General features: G+C 39.2%; 1 protein-coding gene and 1 long non-coding RNA gene across 7 annotated transcripts in view; one reads left to right on the top strand and one right to left on the bottom strand.

Annotated features, from left to right (window-relative positions):
• The window catches only part of ERAP2 (endoplasmic reticulum aminopeptidase 2), a 51,341-nt gene that overhangs the window by 35,066 nt on the left and 1,075 nt on the right, over positions 1-15,200 (bottom strand). For 2 of the 4 annotated variants that reach the window (XM_047778348.1, XM_047778347.1), the window contains exons 2-6: positions 15,121-15,183; positions 12,021-12,707; positions 7,892-8,030; positions 4,242-4,376; positions 2,472-2,592 (exon numbers count right to left, since the gene is read on the bottom strand). In XM_047778348.1, coding sequence (XP_047634304.1) covers positions 2,472-2,592; positions 4,242-4,376; positions 7,892-8,030; positions 12,021-12,565 — 940 coding nt within the window. In that variant the 5' untranslated portion in view covers positions 12,566-12,707; positions 15,121-15,183. The remainder of the gene's footprint in view (positions 1-2,471; positions 2,593-4,241; positions 4,377-7,891; positions 8,031-12,020; positions 12,708-15,120; positions 15,184-15,200) is intronic. The other 2 variants (XM_047778349.1, XM_047778346.1) reach the window with 1 other exon arrangement.
• LOC125126190 (uncharacterized) overlaps positions 12,229-15,200 on the top strand; it is a 43,182-nt gene continuing 40,210 nt past the window's right edge. For 2 of the 3 annotated variants that reach the window (XR_007134549.1, XR_007134548.1), the window contains exons 1-2: positions 12,229-12,335; positions 14,937-15,024. This is a non-coding gene — a long non-coding RNA (uncharacterized LOC125126190). Of the gene's footprint in view, positions 12,336-14,936; positions 15,165-15,200 lie in introns of those variants that run through there. The other variant, XR_007134547.1, reaches the window with a different exon arrangement.

Genomic DNA, 15,200 nt, shown 5'->3' with positions numbered 1-15,200 from the left:
CTGAGTACACTCATATTAAAACATATATTGGGAGTTCCCGTCGTGGCGCAGTGGTTAACGAATCCGACTGGGAACCATGAGGTTGCGGGTTCGGTCCCTGCCCTTGCTCAGTGGGTTAACGCTCCGGCGTTGCCGTGAGCTGTGGTGTAGGTTGCAGACGGGCTTGGATCCCGCGTTGCTGTGGCTCTGGTGTAGGCCAGTGGCTACAGCTCCGATTCGACCCCTAGCCTGGGAACCTCCATATGCCGCGGGAGCGGCCCAAGAAATAGAAAAAAAAAACAAACAAAAAAACCCCCCATATATTGTATTTTATATTGTATTATATATTAAGGCTACCAAAAAAGCCTTGAGAATATAAGGAATCAAATAATTTCTAATGTATTTGGAATTCTTCAAAACATATAATGAACTCATTTCTACAAAAAAAAGAAAAAATAAGGGATTTTAATTTCAAGAGAATACCTTTTAGAAGCACCTCTATAGTCAATACTTCAATCAATATTTCAAGTACATAGAGCCTGTTAGTGTCCTTCTAAGGCAGTAGAGGAAAAACACTATAGGCATCAATTGTTCCTGACTTCAATTTCCTTTTAAACATTAATATTTCCTCTACTTCTTGACAAAGGCTTAGAGGGAAAAAAAAGTGAAATTTAGTAATCTTTAAGCAACTCTGGTATAATGTATATTAATTTGTATATATGCGTATGAGTGTGTGTGTGTATATATACACACACATATACCCTTGGCAATGACTTCATGTAGGTTAGAAAATTTGGGGCTAATATTTAATCTTGGATTTTTTCTTTTTATTCTGCCAGGCCGTACTGGAAAAATACTGCTCTTTGGCTAAAAAGAAAGATCATTTTTTTAAAAAGTCTGAAATAAATCAAGTTACTTGCCTTGCAATTACATTACCTGGAATTAGAACTGGTTAATTCTTGTGCATAAAAACAAATATTCATAATGCAATCAAAAAGTAAACTAGCACTAATAGAGATTAGCATTCATTAACACTTCAACTGTGAGAACGATTGCTTTTCTAAGTTACATTGATGATTTTATATTAGATTATTTCCCAAAGCCACTAGAAATATTTTGTCTGCTCTATTTTTTCTTAAGGTACATGCTTCCTTTCAGTTAGTTTTATTTTAAATTACATTCATTTCTTGTGGTCCTCAATGCTGCATTTTTCAAGAACAACTTAAAATTGGTGATGGCTGTTATTTGACCATTTCTTGATTTTTGACATAGAGGACAGCAGTGGACTATGGATAAACTGATTTAGTATATCTGTACTAAAGTGTATATAGAACCTGTGCTGTAATAATACAGTGAAGCTCCAGAACAAGCCTCTGGAGATGTCTTTTTCTTTTTTTTTTTCTTTTCTTTTTTTTTAATCTTTAACCTGCTGTGCCACAGCAGGAACTCCTGGAGCTGTCTTTTGATGGTCTCTTTTAATTCTCTAAGAAAACCATGTGGATGTTGGGCAGGTAAGGGGAGGAAGGACATGATAAGGTAAATGTTCTAAAGTTCCAAATAAAAACAATGTTTTTTCACTGTCAGAATCTGTAAAAACCAATCTATATGAGTTATAAAACTTAAATCATGGTTTTTATGTATCTGCAACATTATAAAAACCACAATTTTTATTTTTTAAGATAGAAGATTAAAATCAACCAATACAGGCTGTGTATATCTTCTCACATAAAGATCATAAAGATCTACCATACTACCATATTCAAATTATCTATTTCCTCCAAAAAATTTTTTTAATCTGTGCTACAGTCTTATCTTCTAGCCTTAAACACCACATAGATAACAGACGGAGGGACAATTTTCAGCTATTTACATAAACCTTTGGCAACTTTTTTTTGTCTTTTTGTCTTTTTTGTTGTTGTTGTTGTTGCTATTTCTTGGGCCGCTCCCGCGGCATATGGAGATTCCCAGGCCAGGGGTCTAGTCGGAGCTGTAGCCACCAGTCTACGCCAGAGCCACAGCAACGCGGGATCCGAGCCGAGTCTGCAACCTACACCACAGCTCACAGCAACGCCGGATCGTTAACCCACTGAGCAAGGCCAGGGATCGAACCCGCAACCTCATGGTTCCTAGTCGGATTCGTTAACCACTGCGCCACGATGGGAACTCCTGGCAACTTTTATAAAAGATGGCTATCTTGTACAAATATGGTATAGAAGAAAATACATGCTCCAGAAAATTCATCCATTTAAATCTAACATGAAATGGAGATATTTCAATAGTAAACCTGATAAAAGAATAAAGAAATGAACCACACTACTTGGGCTTCTCATAAATACTTTATTTTCTACACTCAAGGATCATCTCTGAGGTATAAATTTTTGATTTCTGGGCTAACTAAACCTCTTCAGTGCTCACTTAAATCACACATAAAGAGGGAAGAAATCAAAGCAAATTCTATAGAATAAAGACAATGATGTGGAATTTGAACCTACCCAGTTTGGGGAGTGGATAGTGGATGTTAAAGTAATTTTCATAAAAATCAAGCAGCTTCAATGATGCTTCCAGAGCATAATGTGTTTGACTCCATTTGTCTGGGGATGCATAGATGGATACCTGGGAAATATTGGTCAGAAGAGGTGGTCTTTGAATGACAGCTCCTTGGCAAAATTCCATTCTTAACAAGCCCCACCCAAAGAAAGGTCAACCTCATTTTTCAAGAAATTATTGAGATACCATTAACCATGTGGTCAATAGGGAATAAGATGTTCTGTAAAGTACAAGAGCAAAAGTCAGTCTTGAAAATTATAAACAACCCTGTATTTTCTGTCACAACACAATCCCTGCATGCTAATTCATATATTTTAAGCTATATTAATCCGTTATCTAATGAGAGGCCATTTCACTTCATCACTCTCACATTTGAGAATTAGCTTTTCAAAATTATGGCCATAAACACAATTCAAATAAAACATAATTGTATGAGGTGAGAAAGCCTTCATGAACTTATTATAACCACATTCAACCTTTAACCACCATTGACCTTTAACCACCTTTAAACTCAAAAATGCCCAAATATATTCATTGACTCCCCGTAGATTAACTAGTCATTAGGTGGAGAAAAATAAAATTAGATTCCAGTTTTCTTGGATTCCAAGTATGTTGCTACTTTCCTTTCATAATCTGCTTTCATGCTCTGAATTAATGGAAGTTCTTCAACAATTTTATAGGAAGGATCTATTCATGGCCACAGTGGCTTATCAAGTACTATGCTAAATGTACACAGGTAAAATCTAATTTAATCCTCTCAACCACCCTATGAAGTATGTGCTATTATCTTCATTTTAGAGATTAAGCAGTAGAAACACATGCGATTAAGTAACTTGCTCCAAGTCACCCATGTAGAAAATTTAGAGCTGGGATGCGAACCCAGGGAAGCTGGCAGAACCCTATCCTGTGAATAAAGTACCATTTGACCTCTCACACATCTATACCTATGCACATATATATATATATATATATATATGCACAGAGATGTATGTAGACACATTGCTGATAATATGTATCTACATATCCATAGGTAAAATATGTATGTAAACTTTAATAGGCACATTATAGCTATTTTTCTTAAGCATTATTTTATAGTCCTTTGAATATTCTTTATTCTAAGAACTATAAGAATATTCTTTGAATATTCTTTAGAATTTGGTTCCATGAGGTAAAGAGTTCTTTTTTATTTTTCATGTTTCCATTGATATTTGCAAAACTTTAAGATAATTGAGTATTATAAATTTTATAAACAGTGAATACTCTAAAAATTATAAAGACATAATTGGAAACAATGAATGTACTAACATAAGATGTTGACTAAAAAATCCTTATGATACTTCTATGCAGTAGAGTACCATGCAAATATTAATATAATGTTATAGAAAAATATTTAATGGCACTTAATTTTTATGGGCTATTATGGTGAAAATTGAGTCAAAACAGCCATATAGTATATTGTAAAGAAAAAAAAGTAGAATATACTGTTACTACATAGTAACAGACAGACTTTTAGAAGATACCTTGATGGCTTACACAAATATTACAAGTAATTATATCCTGGTGATGGGATTGTGGGTAACATTTTATTTTTTATCTATCTCTATTTTTGTAAATAAGCATGATGTTTTGATAATAAAGAAATCTTAAATAAAGAAAAGCTCATTGTCCTCAGGATACTATTCTGTACCGTGTATAAAATTAGTACTCAAACTCACCTTGACCCCTGACGAGGCTGTGCCACTCACAGAGGCAAAATCACAAACTATGTAGGCTACAAGGTACGTACTCATTTTTACAGTAGTTTCAAAATGATCTTCCAAGAGACCTCCTTCATGTTCAATTGTCCTAACCTATAGGATAGGAAAGAATCAGTATTTGAAATTGGGAGTATTGTACAAGAAAGCCTACAACATAAACCATGTATGTTAGAGAACAGCCTGAAGCTCTCAATGACACTTCATGTTCTTCTAGATCATTGCCTCTCCTCATAGCTTTCTGGGGCCTCACCTCCCTTTATTTCTTTATTCCTAGGTTTCCTCCAAGACACAATGTACTACTTTTGGGATCCCAAGATGATGCCTATTTTGTCACTTGAAATCATAAAAACATCTTAGATGCTTCTGCTTTATTGCAATGCAAAAGTTCCAACATTGGTATAAATTTAAGAATTTCACTTCTAAGCAAAAATGCCAGAAAATGGTCCCTTTCCCTTTTTTTGTTACATAATAAGTAAGTCTCTGCTTCAGAAGGAAATGGAAAACAAAATTGCACTAGATGCTTTGCATTCATTACCTTTTAATCCTTCTATCATTTATGTGTGAGGTAGGTGTTATTTTGCAAGTGAGGAAACAGCATCTCAGAAATGTTAACTGATTTGCCCAAGATCACATGGCTAGTTCCATGGCAGGACCAAGATGTGGATGTGCCAGTGTGACTCCAAAGACATTGCTCATTCTTTCACTCGCTGTGTGGCAGCTTGAGGCACAGTCTTATTTTATCTTTGCTTCATTGATTCAGCAATGAAAGCAGTAAGGCCAAGGAGGTCATTAGTAATTTAAGCTTCTGCCTATCTACTGAGAAAGGAAAAACTTTTAAGCCTACAGACTGGTCAGCTGCATCCATCAAATTCACTGAGTAATTACTGAATTCCATCTTCATTTGCTCTGGAAAGCCTGTCCAAGAGATGGTTTCCACTGTGATATGAAGCTCCTAAATTCTGAATGGATGCAGATCCAGTAATCTAAACATACCATCTTCTTCAAATTGGTAATGACTCTTAGGCTGACTTGTCTCTCACCCTTCCCAAGCCCCGTTCAAGGGATCAGGTTTTTGGCAGTGCTAACCATGGATTATCAAGCATATTTAATGTATTTGGATAAGATTGCAGCTTGCTTTGGTGAGAAAAAAATAGCTTGAAGTCTTATCATAAACTGCCTAGGCTACATCAGTGACAAATGTTTGTACTAATAAATTCTATAGAATTTGATTCTATAGAATTCTATCAAAAACTCAATTCCTAAGTTCCAATAAAGCAGAAGACGCTGACTAAATATTTTAGAAAGGGTGGCAGTATATGTAGGGCTGTAAGTTTTGCCTCTATCCAGTAAATTAATTTTGCTCGACAACCCCCTTTTTCAGGAGTCTGATTCTACCAGAGTTCTAAGGGTACAAATCCTGAGCAGAGGACGGGGTTATGGTGGAGGCTGGGGAGGGCGCATTATGATTGCAGTCTTCTGACCAAACTCAGCAGCAAAACCATTTAGACAAGCGTGTACATGGGGGAGGGGAGAGAGAGGAAAGGCTGTAGAACTGTTGGGAAACAAGAGTCTGTGACACTGGACATCTGGGGACAGAGGCAGTTAGGAGACAGGTGGGCATTCCCTCTGACTTCTCCCTCCCACCCCCAGAGGAATGTGTAGTCTATGGAGGCTGAGTTTGGTTCAAGAACCTGGAGTGACCCATGTAGACAAACATTGCTTTAAATGGAAGTATGTGATGGGTTAGCCTAAGTTCTTCCAGGATAGTGATGTAAGTTCCAAGTATAAAACACTTGTTGCTAGACGAGAATTTAGCTGTTTTCTCAATTTTGGCAGGATTCTACTTGCATAGCAAATATCACCAGCAGGTGTGTGTTCCTTTAAGAAAGAAAAGGGTCAAAGAAATGCCCGAAAGATATGCTGTCTCTACCAGTGCCTGACTGACCACCTCATTTCCTTGTATTCTCAACCTGTATTCCTACATTCTTAATGAAGCAAACTGAGAACTTAGTATGTGTTGCTTCTTCTCACTAGTCCACAGCCCACCTTAAGTGCTACAAATACTATCCAAGGAGGGTGATCATAGCATCACTTCAGTATCCTTTTTTTAGCTAACCTTGAAAGCCTGGGTTGAGCATGTCATTGAGAAGCAGAAAGTTAAGCCACTATTTGCTGAAAAAGTTATGATCCAGAGCACTGGCCCAGTCAGCTAAGGCAGTGAAAAAGTCAAGGATTATATAAAATATTTTCAAAGTTTCCACTTATTTTTCTTCAATATGAGAAGTTGCTGGAGGTTTCTAAAGCTAGAAAATGGAAATTCTAATATAATGAAATGACAATTATGTTTATATTTTAATTAAAAGGCATTATTAACTGCATTTTTTACTTTACCTTTCGTGATCATTCATGTGAAAAATTGTATTAATTAAAGCTGCCAGGAAAGAACTGCCCTTAAATGAACATTTAGTTGGAGAGAAGACTTGGAGTTAAGGAGCAGATCCTTTCAACCTGAAAAGGAGTAGGCTAATTAAATTGCCATCTGCAGGACCATGGACAAACCGTGGGATATATCTCATGTGGAATGTGTCACTTTCCCCTTGGATCAGCTCTGCCAGGGTTTCAGAGCAAAAACTTGTCCAGCATTAAACAGAAATCTGGGAGAAGTTCAGTTTCTAGCTTAAGGGCACATTTCCCCCTTCCTCCACAGAGACAGGTCCCTGGAAAGGCAGAGAGGAAAATGGATGGGGTGGGGCCACCGGCTGCTTTCTGGGCTGTTCATCCTGCTGAAGTACTGTCAGGAGGCCCTCTATTTTTATCCTACTTCTTAGTAGCAGTGGGGAAATATTTAACATTTTGCTCAACAGCACAAAAGGCGAGCACATCATTAGTGAGGAAATATCAAATGAGGTTCAGGGTCTGCTGTGTTATTCAGAGTCTCTGCCTTTTGAATACAAATATGAACCAAATAAAATTTCAATTAAAACTTCTCTATTAAAAGTCTGTAACTATGATAAATAATTGTCTTACATAATTTTAAGGACTACTCATGGAACTTAAAAAAAAAAAAAAAGATTTTTAAGTGACATCAGAGATTACTAGATCAGAATTTCCAGGATGGACCCAAGTACAGTTCTCTGGATCCTTACCACTTGGAATATAGTCCCTGGACCAGCAGCAATGGCATCACCTGGGAGCTTGTTAAAAAGTCAGAATTTTGAGCCTCACCCCAAGACTGACTGAATTAGAATCTGAAATTTAACAAGATCCTTAGATGATTCATCTGAACATTAAAGTTTGAGAAGTTTAAGTTTAAAGTTCTGGGTGATTCTGAATTCCACTGTCCGTCAAGTAATTTAAAAGAACACTGGTTTCATATAAATACAAATAAAATATAAAGCAATTTTTAAAAAAGCTTCTTGTGTAATAATGCCTAAACAGAAAGATGTTGAGATCTAGATGGAATGCAATTATTATGTAATATGTAGATGGATTAAAAATGAATTAATGGCTTAAGTCCTAAAACACAAAGGAAATAATAAAACACAATACCGCAAAGACCAAGGTTCATTTTGAAAACAAATCCCCAAAGTTTCTAAAAGTGGCAATACCTTTGGCATGTTGGATAGGGCAATGTGTCTGCTCTCTCTTCTTATCTTGATTGAAAAGTTGGCTTTGAACAATGGCTCATCAAAACAAGGGAAAGCCATTCGTGCGTGGGTTGGCTCAAAATCCGTTACTGCTATTGTTCTGTGAAAAGAAGTACATTCCAGCCAGAATATACAAGTGAAAGCAAAGAAGAAAGAAAGAAAAAAATAAATGAATTTGTACTTTCAGAACACAGCTTATCAGACATGAACATATGTTTGATTTCTCAAACTGTAATCTTAGTGAATCCAGACCCTAAAGAAAATGAGAAAAAATGAGAGTAAAATTTTGTTCAGTAGCTGCCAGTCATGAATAGCGCATGGTGCTAGACTCTCTCATTTCCATGACCATGTTCATACTCATGGAAGGTAAAGATATTGAGGCCCAGAGCAGTTTAGGGACGTTGCCAGGATCCTTAGCTGAGAGATGCAGGCCCAATTTAACTTCAAAGTTGACTAGGAAATTAGTAGATTGAGCAGGCCTCAATCTGACATTTGAGTACTTGTGACATGAATGAGGTCTTAGGTTGTGTTCCCAGGAAGCAGATCCTGATGTATAAGAACAGGCTGCCAAGAGAAACAGGTAAGGAAGTGAGGGAAGCAGGATAGAGAAGAGGAAGAAGCCAGGCCAGACCCCAGCTTCAGCCTCATCCCCAGGGAGCCCCGGGGTGGAAACTATACTTTCAAGTTTTCCCCTCCTGGAGGCACGAAACTGGGTTTTCATATTCCTTTATCATCATGTCGCCTGCTAAGGATCTTCCTGGGTCCTAGGCCTCCAGACACTTCTAGCACTTTCTGTTTGCCAGCAATGCAGCTCCAGCCTTTAGACTCTACCAAATCCCTACTTTCCATCACCTTGATAATGCTTGAAATGGCATAGTTTCAGATTTATTCTTTGGACTTTCAAGCTTTAATTTAGAAGTGTAAAGTCTGGAAGTATATTTTGATTGGAGAAGGAGGACACAACAGAAAAGCTCAAGGGACTGATAAAGGGTAAGAAGAGCCAGAAGGGGGCAAAGGCCTAAGTTTACTCTATTTCCATAAAACAAGCTGGAAAAGGGAGGCTGGGGGTCTAGGTGATTTTTGGGGGGGCCTTGGGAATCACCTGGATGTGGGTCCAACAGATCCTACCAATGTAAAGGAATCCCAAGTGCCTCAAAAAATTTTTACTAATGTGAAATTTTAGTCATAGTAAGTCTTGTTAAACGTTAGGACTTTCTTAGCTATTTATACAATTAATTTTAGCACTGCATGCAAAGGAGTGACTTCCTGCTTCTCAAAGGACTGTTGTTGACTGAATTATTTTTATATTTTAGGTTGGTGTTGGTGTGTGTCTGTGTGTGTGTGTGTGTGTGTGTGTGTGTGTGTGTGAAAAAGAAAGAGAGAATCATAAGATTCTGTCGACACTGTCCTGCAAATCATCCTACATGTTAAGACCTACTAGATGACTGAGTATGAAGAGAGCTGACTGATTCATCATAAAAGTTGGAAATAGCCTACAGTTAGTTATGGGAGGCATGTTGGAAAGGGTTGCTTTCCACATCCTACTCTACAAAATCCTCATCCCTCTGGTCTCCCTTGCTGCCTCAAATCATACCCTTAAGATGTATTTCTTTCTTTCTTTTTTTTTTCTTTTTCTTTTTTTTTTTTTTTGCTATTTCTTGGGCCGCTCCCGCGGCATATGGAGGTTCCCAGGCTAGGGGTCGAATCGGAGCTGTAGCCACCAGCATACGCCAGAGCCACAGCAATGTGGGATCCGAGCTGCGTCTGCAACCTACACCACACTCACAGCAATGCCAGATCCTTAACCCACTAAGCAAGGGCAGGGACCAAACCCGCAATCTCATGGTTCCTAGTCGGATTCATTAACCACTGCGCCATGACAGGAACTCCAAAATGTATTTCTTTAAGGTAGAGATTTTGTCACTGGAAAAAATGAAAGGAAAAAAAAAAAAAGGAAAGAAACCATTACTGGTCACGTGGTGCCTCAGTGAGAAGTTGATAATTTTCTAATCCGATACTGTGAAGGACCTGAGAACAGGCTTCTGACTGAGGCTGCAAGGAGGGGAGGGGAGCCTGGGGAAGGGCTATCCTCAGGGGACTTCTGGGGGTTGTGGGGTGGGCTCGTGAGCCCCACAGGGCAGAGAGCACCTGAGGTGGGGAAAGGAGAGAAGCTGTACAGTACACACTGCACTGCTAAAGTCACCTACCACTGGAGTTCCCTTCGTGGCTCAGTGGTTAATGAACCTGACTAGGATCCAGGAGGATTTGGGTTTGATCCCTGGCCTCGCTCAGTGGGTTAAGGATCCGGCATTGCCATGAGCTGTGTGTAGGCTGCAGATATGGCTCGGATCCAGCATTGCTGTGGCTGTGGTATAGGGCAGCAGCTGCAGCTCTGATTCAAGCCCTAGCTTGGGAACCTCCATATGCTGCAGATATAGCCCTAAAAAAAAAAAAAAAAAAATGTCGCCTACCACAGTCTACCACTCCCATTCCTCAGTTCCAGTGGAATCCTTATGTTGTTCAGGAAGGCAGTGTGTCTGGATAAAAGAATCACCTTTCTAGCTCTCTTGTGACTTGGTGGGCACATGAATCATTCTGGCCTAGTTGAAGTCATAGGGGGAGAAAGTTTGGTAAAAGGGATCAGATTCAGCTGGAATGTTTCTTTTTGCATTTTATTTTTTTCCTCCCCATTTCCCTCTTTTACCTGCCTGGAGTGTGGGCTTGATGCCTAGAAGTACAGAAATCATCTTGTATTGGGGGAAAGTACATACTAAGGATGGCTGAGAAGAAAGATAGGAGGCTGTGTCTTGACTTCCTGTAGCAAATCTGAGCTGCCCTACTTCTGGGATTCTTGTTGCCTGAGAAAAATAACCCCTGCATGGTAAAACCATTATATTCAGGTTTCTCAAACTAGAAATTGAATACAACTGATAAAAGGTAGGACATCACTAAAACCAGACTCTCCTTTGCTCTGAGATGGACCCTGGCCCTGGACAACCAAAGCATCCACTCTGTGAAGCTTCCTTGATGCCTCTTTCACTCACCTTACATAACCAACATGTCAGCAAATTCTGTTTTCCAAACACATGCCAAGTTCAATCACTTCACTCCATGACCAGCCTGGTCCAAGCCACCACATCTTTCTTGTCTGAACAATTGCAATTACCTCTTGCAAGACACCTTTGCTTCACTTTTTTTCTCTCTAAAATGTACCACCAATGTATCCTTGATCTTTATAAAGCATACATCGCATTAGAATTTTCCAGTGACTTCCCATTGCCTCTAAGTAAAAGCCTAAATTACTTATAAGAGGCTCTAAGTCTCTACCTGATATGACACCGTTCTACTTTATTCTCTCCCTCGCTCACTCTCCCCAAGCCATGCTGGCCTGTGTCTCTCAATCTCTCCTGCCTCACAGGCTTTACACTTGCTGATGCCGTTCCAGGGGCACTGTGCTCTTAGATGTCCTCAAGATTGTCTCCTTTAAAAAAAAAATTCAGGTCTCAGTTTAAATGCATTTCCTCCTGGGCAAGAATAGCCCTGACCACTCCCCAGTTTGTAATCTTACCACTATGCATTCAGTGCCTGGAACAGAGTCTGGAACATGGCATGTGCTCAAACATGAGCTGATCAAATAGACTATATGTCTCAGTTCTCCAAACTGACTTCTTTCTGCCTCCTGCATTTGAGTCATGCTGCTTCTGAGAAATGCATATACTCTCACTTCCTCCCTCTCAACACAAATCTCATGTACATTTTCTTTTGGTCCCAGGTTGAGGCTCACCTCCTTTGAGGGGCCTTCCCTATTTCAACTCTCTACACTGACCATCATTTCCCCCAGCATATAAACCTGTCTGTCTTGTTTTATCTTTCCTCCTGGTTATTCTCCCTCCTGCCATTTATGCCTCTGCATCTTGTCTTTCCATCTTTACTGCAATTTCCTTTGGGAATGGCAAAGCTTCTTCTCCTGAGTTTCCCACAGTTTATTGGGCTTTTCATCAATGACTGCTGAAGCAGGCTTCTGGCAAAGAGACAAAACCCACAAGTAAGGTATCACAAATGACTATGAAGAGCTGGAGCTGCATCTTACCTTGTTTCACCACCAAGAGTTCTGTATGTGCTTTTATAAAACCCTTTAAAACCATCAGCTAGTTTGGCCTGGAAGTCAATAGCCACAGAGTATCTCAGGTCAGCCATAAGTTTCTCTGGAACCAGTAGTGCAATTTGCTGATGAGCAGGGTAACTCAAAACAGTTAGCTTTTCCCCTGATTTCTTGTATCTCAGATCTTCCTCTGACTGAAGAGTGGCATTCATGATTTCAAGACCATGGCTGTGCAAGATGATAAATTGGGTGGTATCTTGGACAAAGACTTCAATCTTCTCAGATGCAACGAAGTCCAGGGAGGTAAGATTTGGGTGAACAAAAAGGTCATAGTGGAGGGGAATGACCTTGGTGGGGAGCCTTAGCTCACGCCAGGGAAATTGTTCCCCATTGGTGGCTACTGGAAAAACCCCAGGGTTCTCATTGTACTGATCATTAGATGAGCTTGTGAACTGAGAACAAATACATATTTGGGGCAGGATGATTGCTGAGCAGTAAATATTCAATATTAATTTTCGATGTGTATTAACCATTGCAGAAAAGTGGGACACTAAATCTATTCTCTAGAAGACAAGTTAATAACCAGGCTAAATCCTCTGGTTCTCCACAGCACCGTGTTGGCTCCAGTTATGTTACACAGGCTCTAAACAATATGTTTCAATAAATAGATTTAACCTAGAAAGGAAAAAGAAAACATTTATAGCACGAAAAAAATCTCAACTCATACATTAAACCTTAAAAAGTAAAGGGATGTATGTGAATGGGGAAAACCTGCTCTCTGTCAGAATCAGAACAAATATCCACAAAATAGAAGCAGAAATTGTGCTATCATCTGGTTATTAAAATTTTTAAAACTTAGAGCTCAAATGCAAGACTCTATCTTGTCATTGCCTCTATGGAATCCCCTCTGCATTCCTGTGCAATGAACAGAAGGTAGATGTATAAATTCATTGCATGTTGAATTTTTTTTTAACATTTAGGTATGTCATATTAAGAGTATACCGGGGACACCTGAGAGTAAACCACACAGGTATCTCTATTTTGTCCTAATAAGTCATGAAGAGCACTCAGTATCCTTTGGATACTAGATATTACTATTATTTTTAGCTTTTGTTTTGTTTTGTTTTTGTTTAAAGGGCTGCACTCAAGGCATATGGAGGTTCCCAGGCCAGGGGTCTAATGGGAGCTGTAGCTGCTGGCCTACGCCACAGCAATGCCAGATCCGAGCCACATCTGTGACATACAACACAGCTCACGACAATGCCGGATCCTCAACCCACTGAACGAGGCCAGGGATCGAACCCACAACCTCTTGGTTCCTAGTCAGATTCGTTTCCACTGTGCCGCAATGGGAACTCCAGATATTACTATTATTAATGGCATTGAAATTCACCTCTTTCAAAAAATAGCATTAGCTGAATGGCCTTATTCTATGACTGCTGGTATAAAGGATGCTGGTCAGGCTATGTGTTTACTTTCAGTTTATTTCCAATATATAGAAAGCCATGGAAATAACATATGACTTTACAATATTCAAACTAGAATATTTTTTAAAAATTGCTTTGGTCTTCTTCATCTCAGGCTACCTTGAAAGCACAAGTCAAACTGAATCCACTGCCTCTGTAAATAAAACTAAGAGAATTTCTTCTCAGAAAAGTAACACTACAAAACATATAAAATAAGCACAAACAGGAGTTCCCGTCGTGGCGCAGTGGTTAACGAATCCGACTAGGAACCATGAGGTTGTGGGTTCGGTCCCTGCCTTTGCTCAGTGGGTTAACGATCCGGCGTTGCCATGAGCTGTGGTGTAGGTTGCAGACGCAGCTCGGATCCCGCATTGCTGTGGCTCTGGCGTAGGTAGGCCGGTGGCTACAGCTCCGATTCGACCCCTAGCCTGGGAACTTCCATATGCCGCGGGAGCGGCCCAAGAAATAGCAACAACAACAATAACAACAACAACAACAAAAAAGCACAAACAATGTATGTGGTTAATTTAGGTATTCAATTCTAACACCTACCCTACCACCTGTCTCTATTTACCTCCTCCTTACTACAGTTTAAATCTATGAATGGTTTTGTTTCCTTTTCTTCATCATGAACACATTCCTCAGAATTAATTGTCTAAATAGTTACTTCAGTTTTTCAATTTGTGATATTAAGGCAGATCAACAAGTATTGTTAAAGAAACAAAGAAAAAGAAGAAAATAACAGCCAAACAACACTTTTCCACTCTTTTCTAGACAGGCATTAAATTATTGCTACCAGATCCCAATGTTTCAAGGGCCTCTGATACATAAAACCATAACTGGTCCATTGGCTTTCATTTCTGATGGTTTGAAAAATAAATTAACTTATTTCTTAAGTCCAAGGCTTGAGAATCATAGTGCCTGGATTCTAATACCAGTTCCGTCATGCTTACCAGAATGATCTTAGGCAAATTTTCTTTCTAATTTTTTGAGCATCAGTTTCCACACCTATAAAATAGTGCAATGATTTACACTCACACAGGGAGGATTAAGTGAAATAACTCTTGTGAAGAATTTGGCATAGCACAACAATTTGCATATAGGAAGCATGTAATGAACATTTAATGTTAAATTATTACGATGGTTCTTAAAACTCGCATTCTCTGGCCTAAATTTTGGAGTTCTGCCGTAACATGTAGCAGACACACCCAAAGGAAGGTATGTATTTTGGTGAGAGTGGAGAAAGGCTCTGATAGCTACTCATGTGGTCTTTAACTTTGGAACTGATAAGAATTTTAAAAGCTGGCTAGTACACGTCCTTAGTATCCAGCTAAAAAACCTGGAGGTGAGTGACTGTTACAAACACAGAAAGCTTGATGAAGAATCAGGACTAAAATACGGCTCATTGACCCTTCCTTTACACGGCACTTTATTGCAGGGAACAAGATATCTGGGGACTGGAGACAATGAAATCTGCAACAAACATCTGGGGAAAAAAAACGAAGAGAATCTCCCAAAGAGAGTGGGTCAGTGAAACAGAAAATTTCTTAAACCCTGTCCTTAACTGCACATGCTTTCCAACACAGTAACGCCAGATTCGCCCGCCTTCCCCAGATCCTCACCTGAGATTGCAAGCGCTCCTCAATACAGAAGTTTTATACCTTCAGGTCAGGTCATTATTCTCACTAAAAACAAGGATTTT

This window comes from Phacochoerus africanus, chromosome 4 (genome assembly GCF_016906955.1).
Source record: "Phacochoerus africanus isolate WHEZ1 chromosome 4, ROS_Pafr_v1, whole genome shotgun sequence".
NCBI lineage: Eukaryota > Metazoa > Chordata > Mammalia > Artiodactyla > Suidae > Phacochoerus > Phacochoerus africanus.
This window is presented reverse-complemented; position numbering and strand designations above follow the sequence as displayed.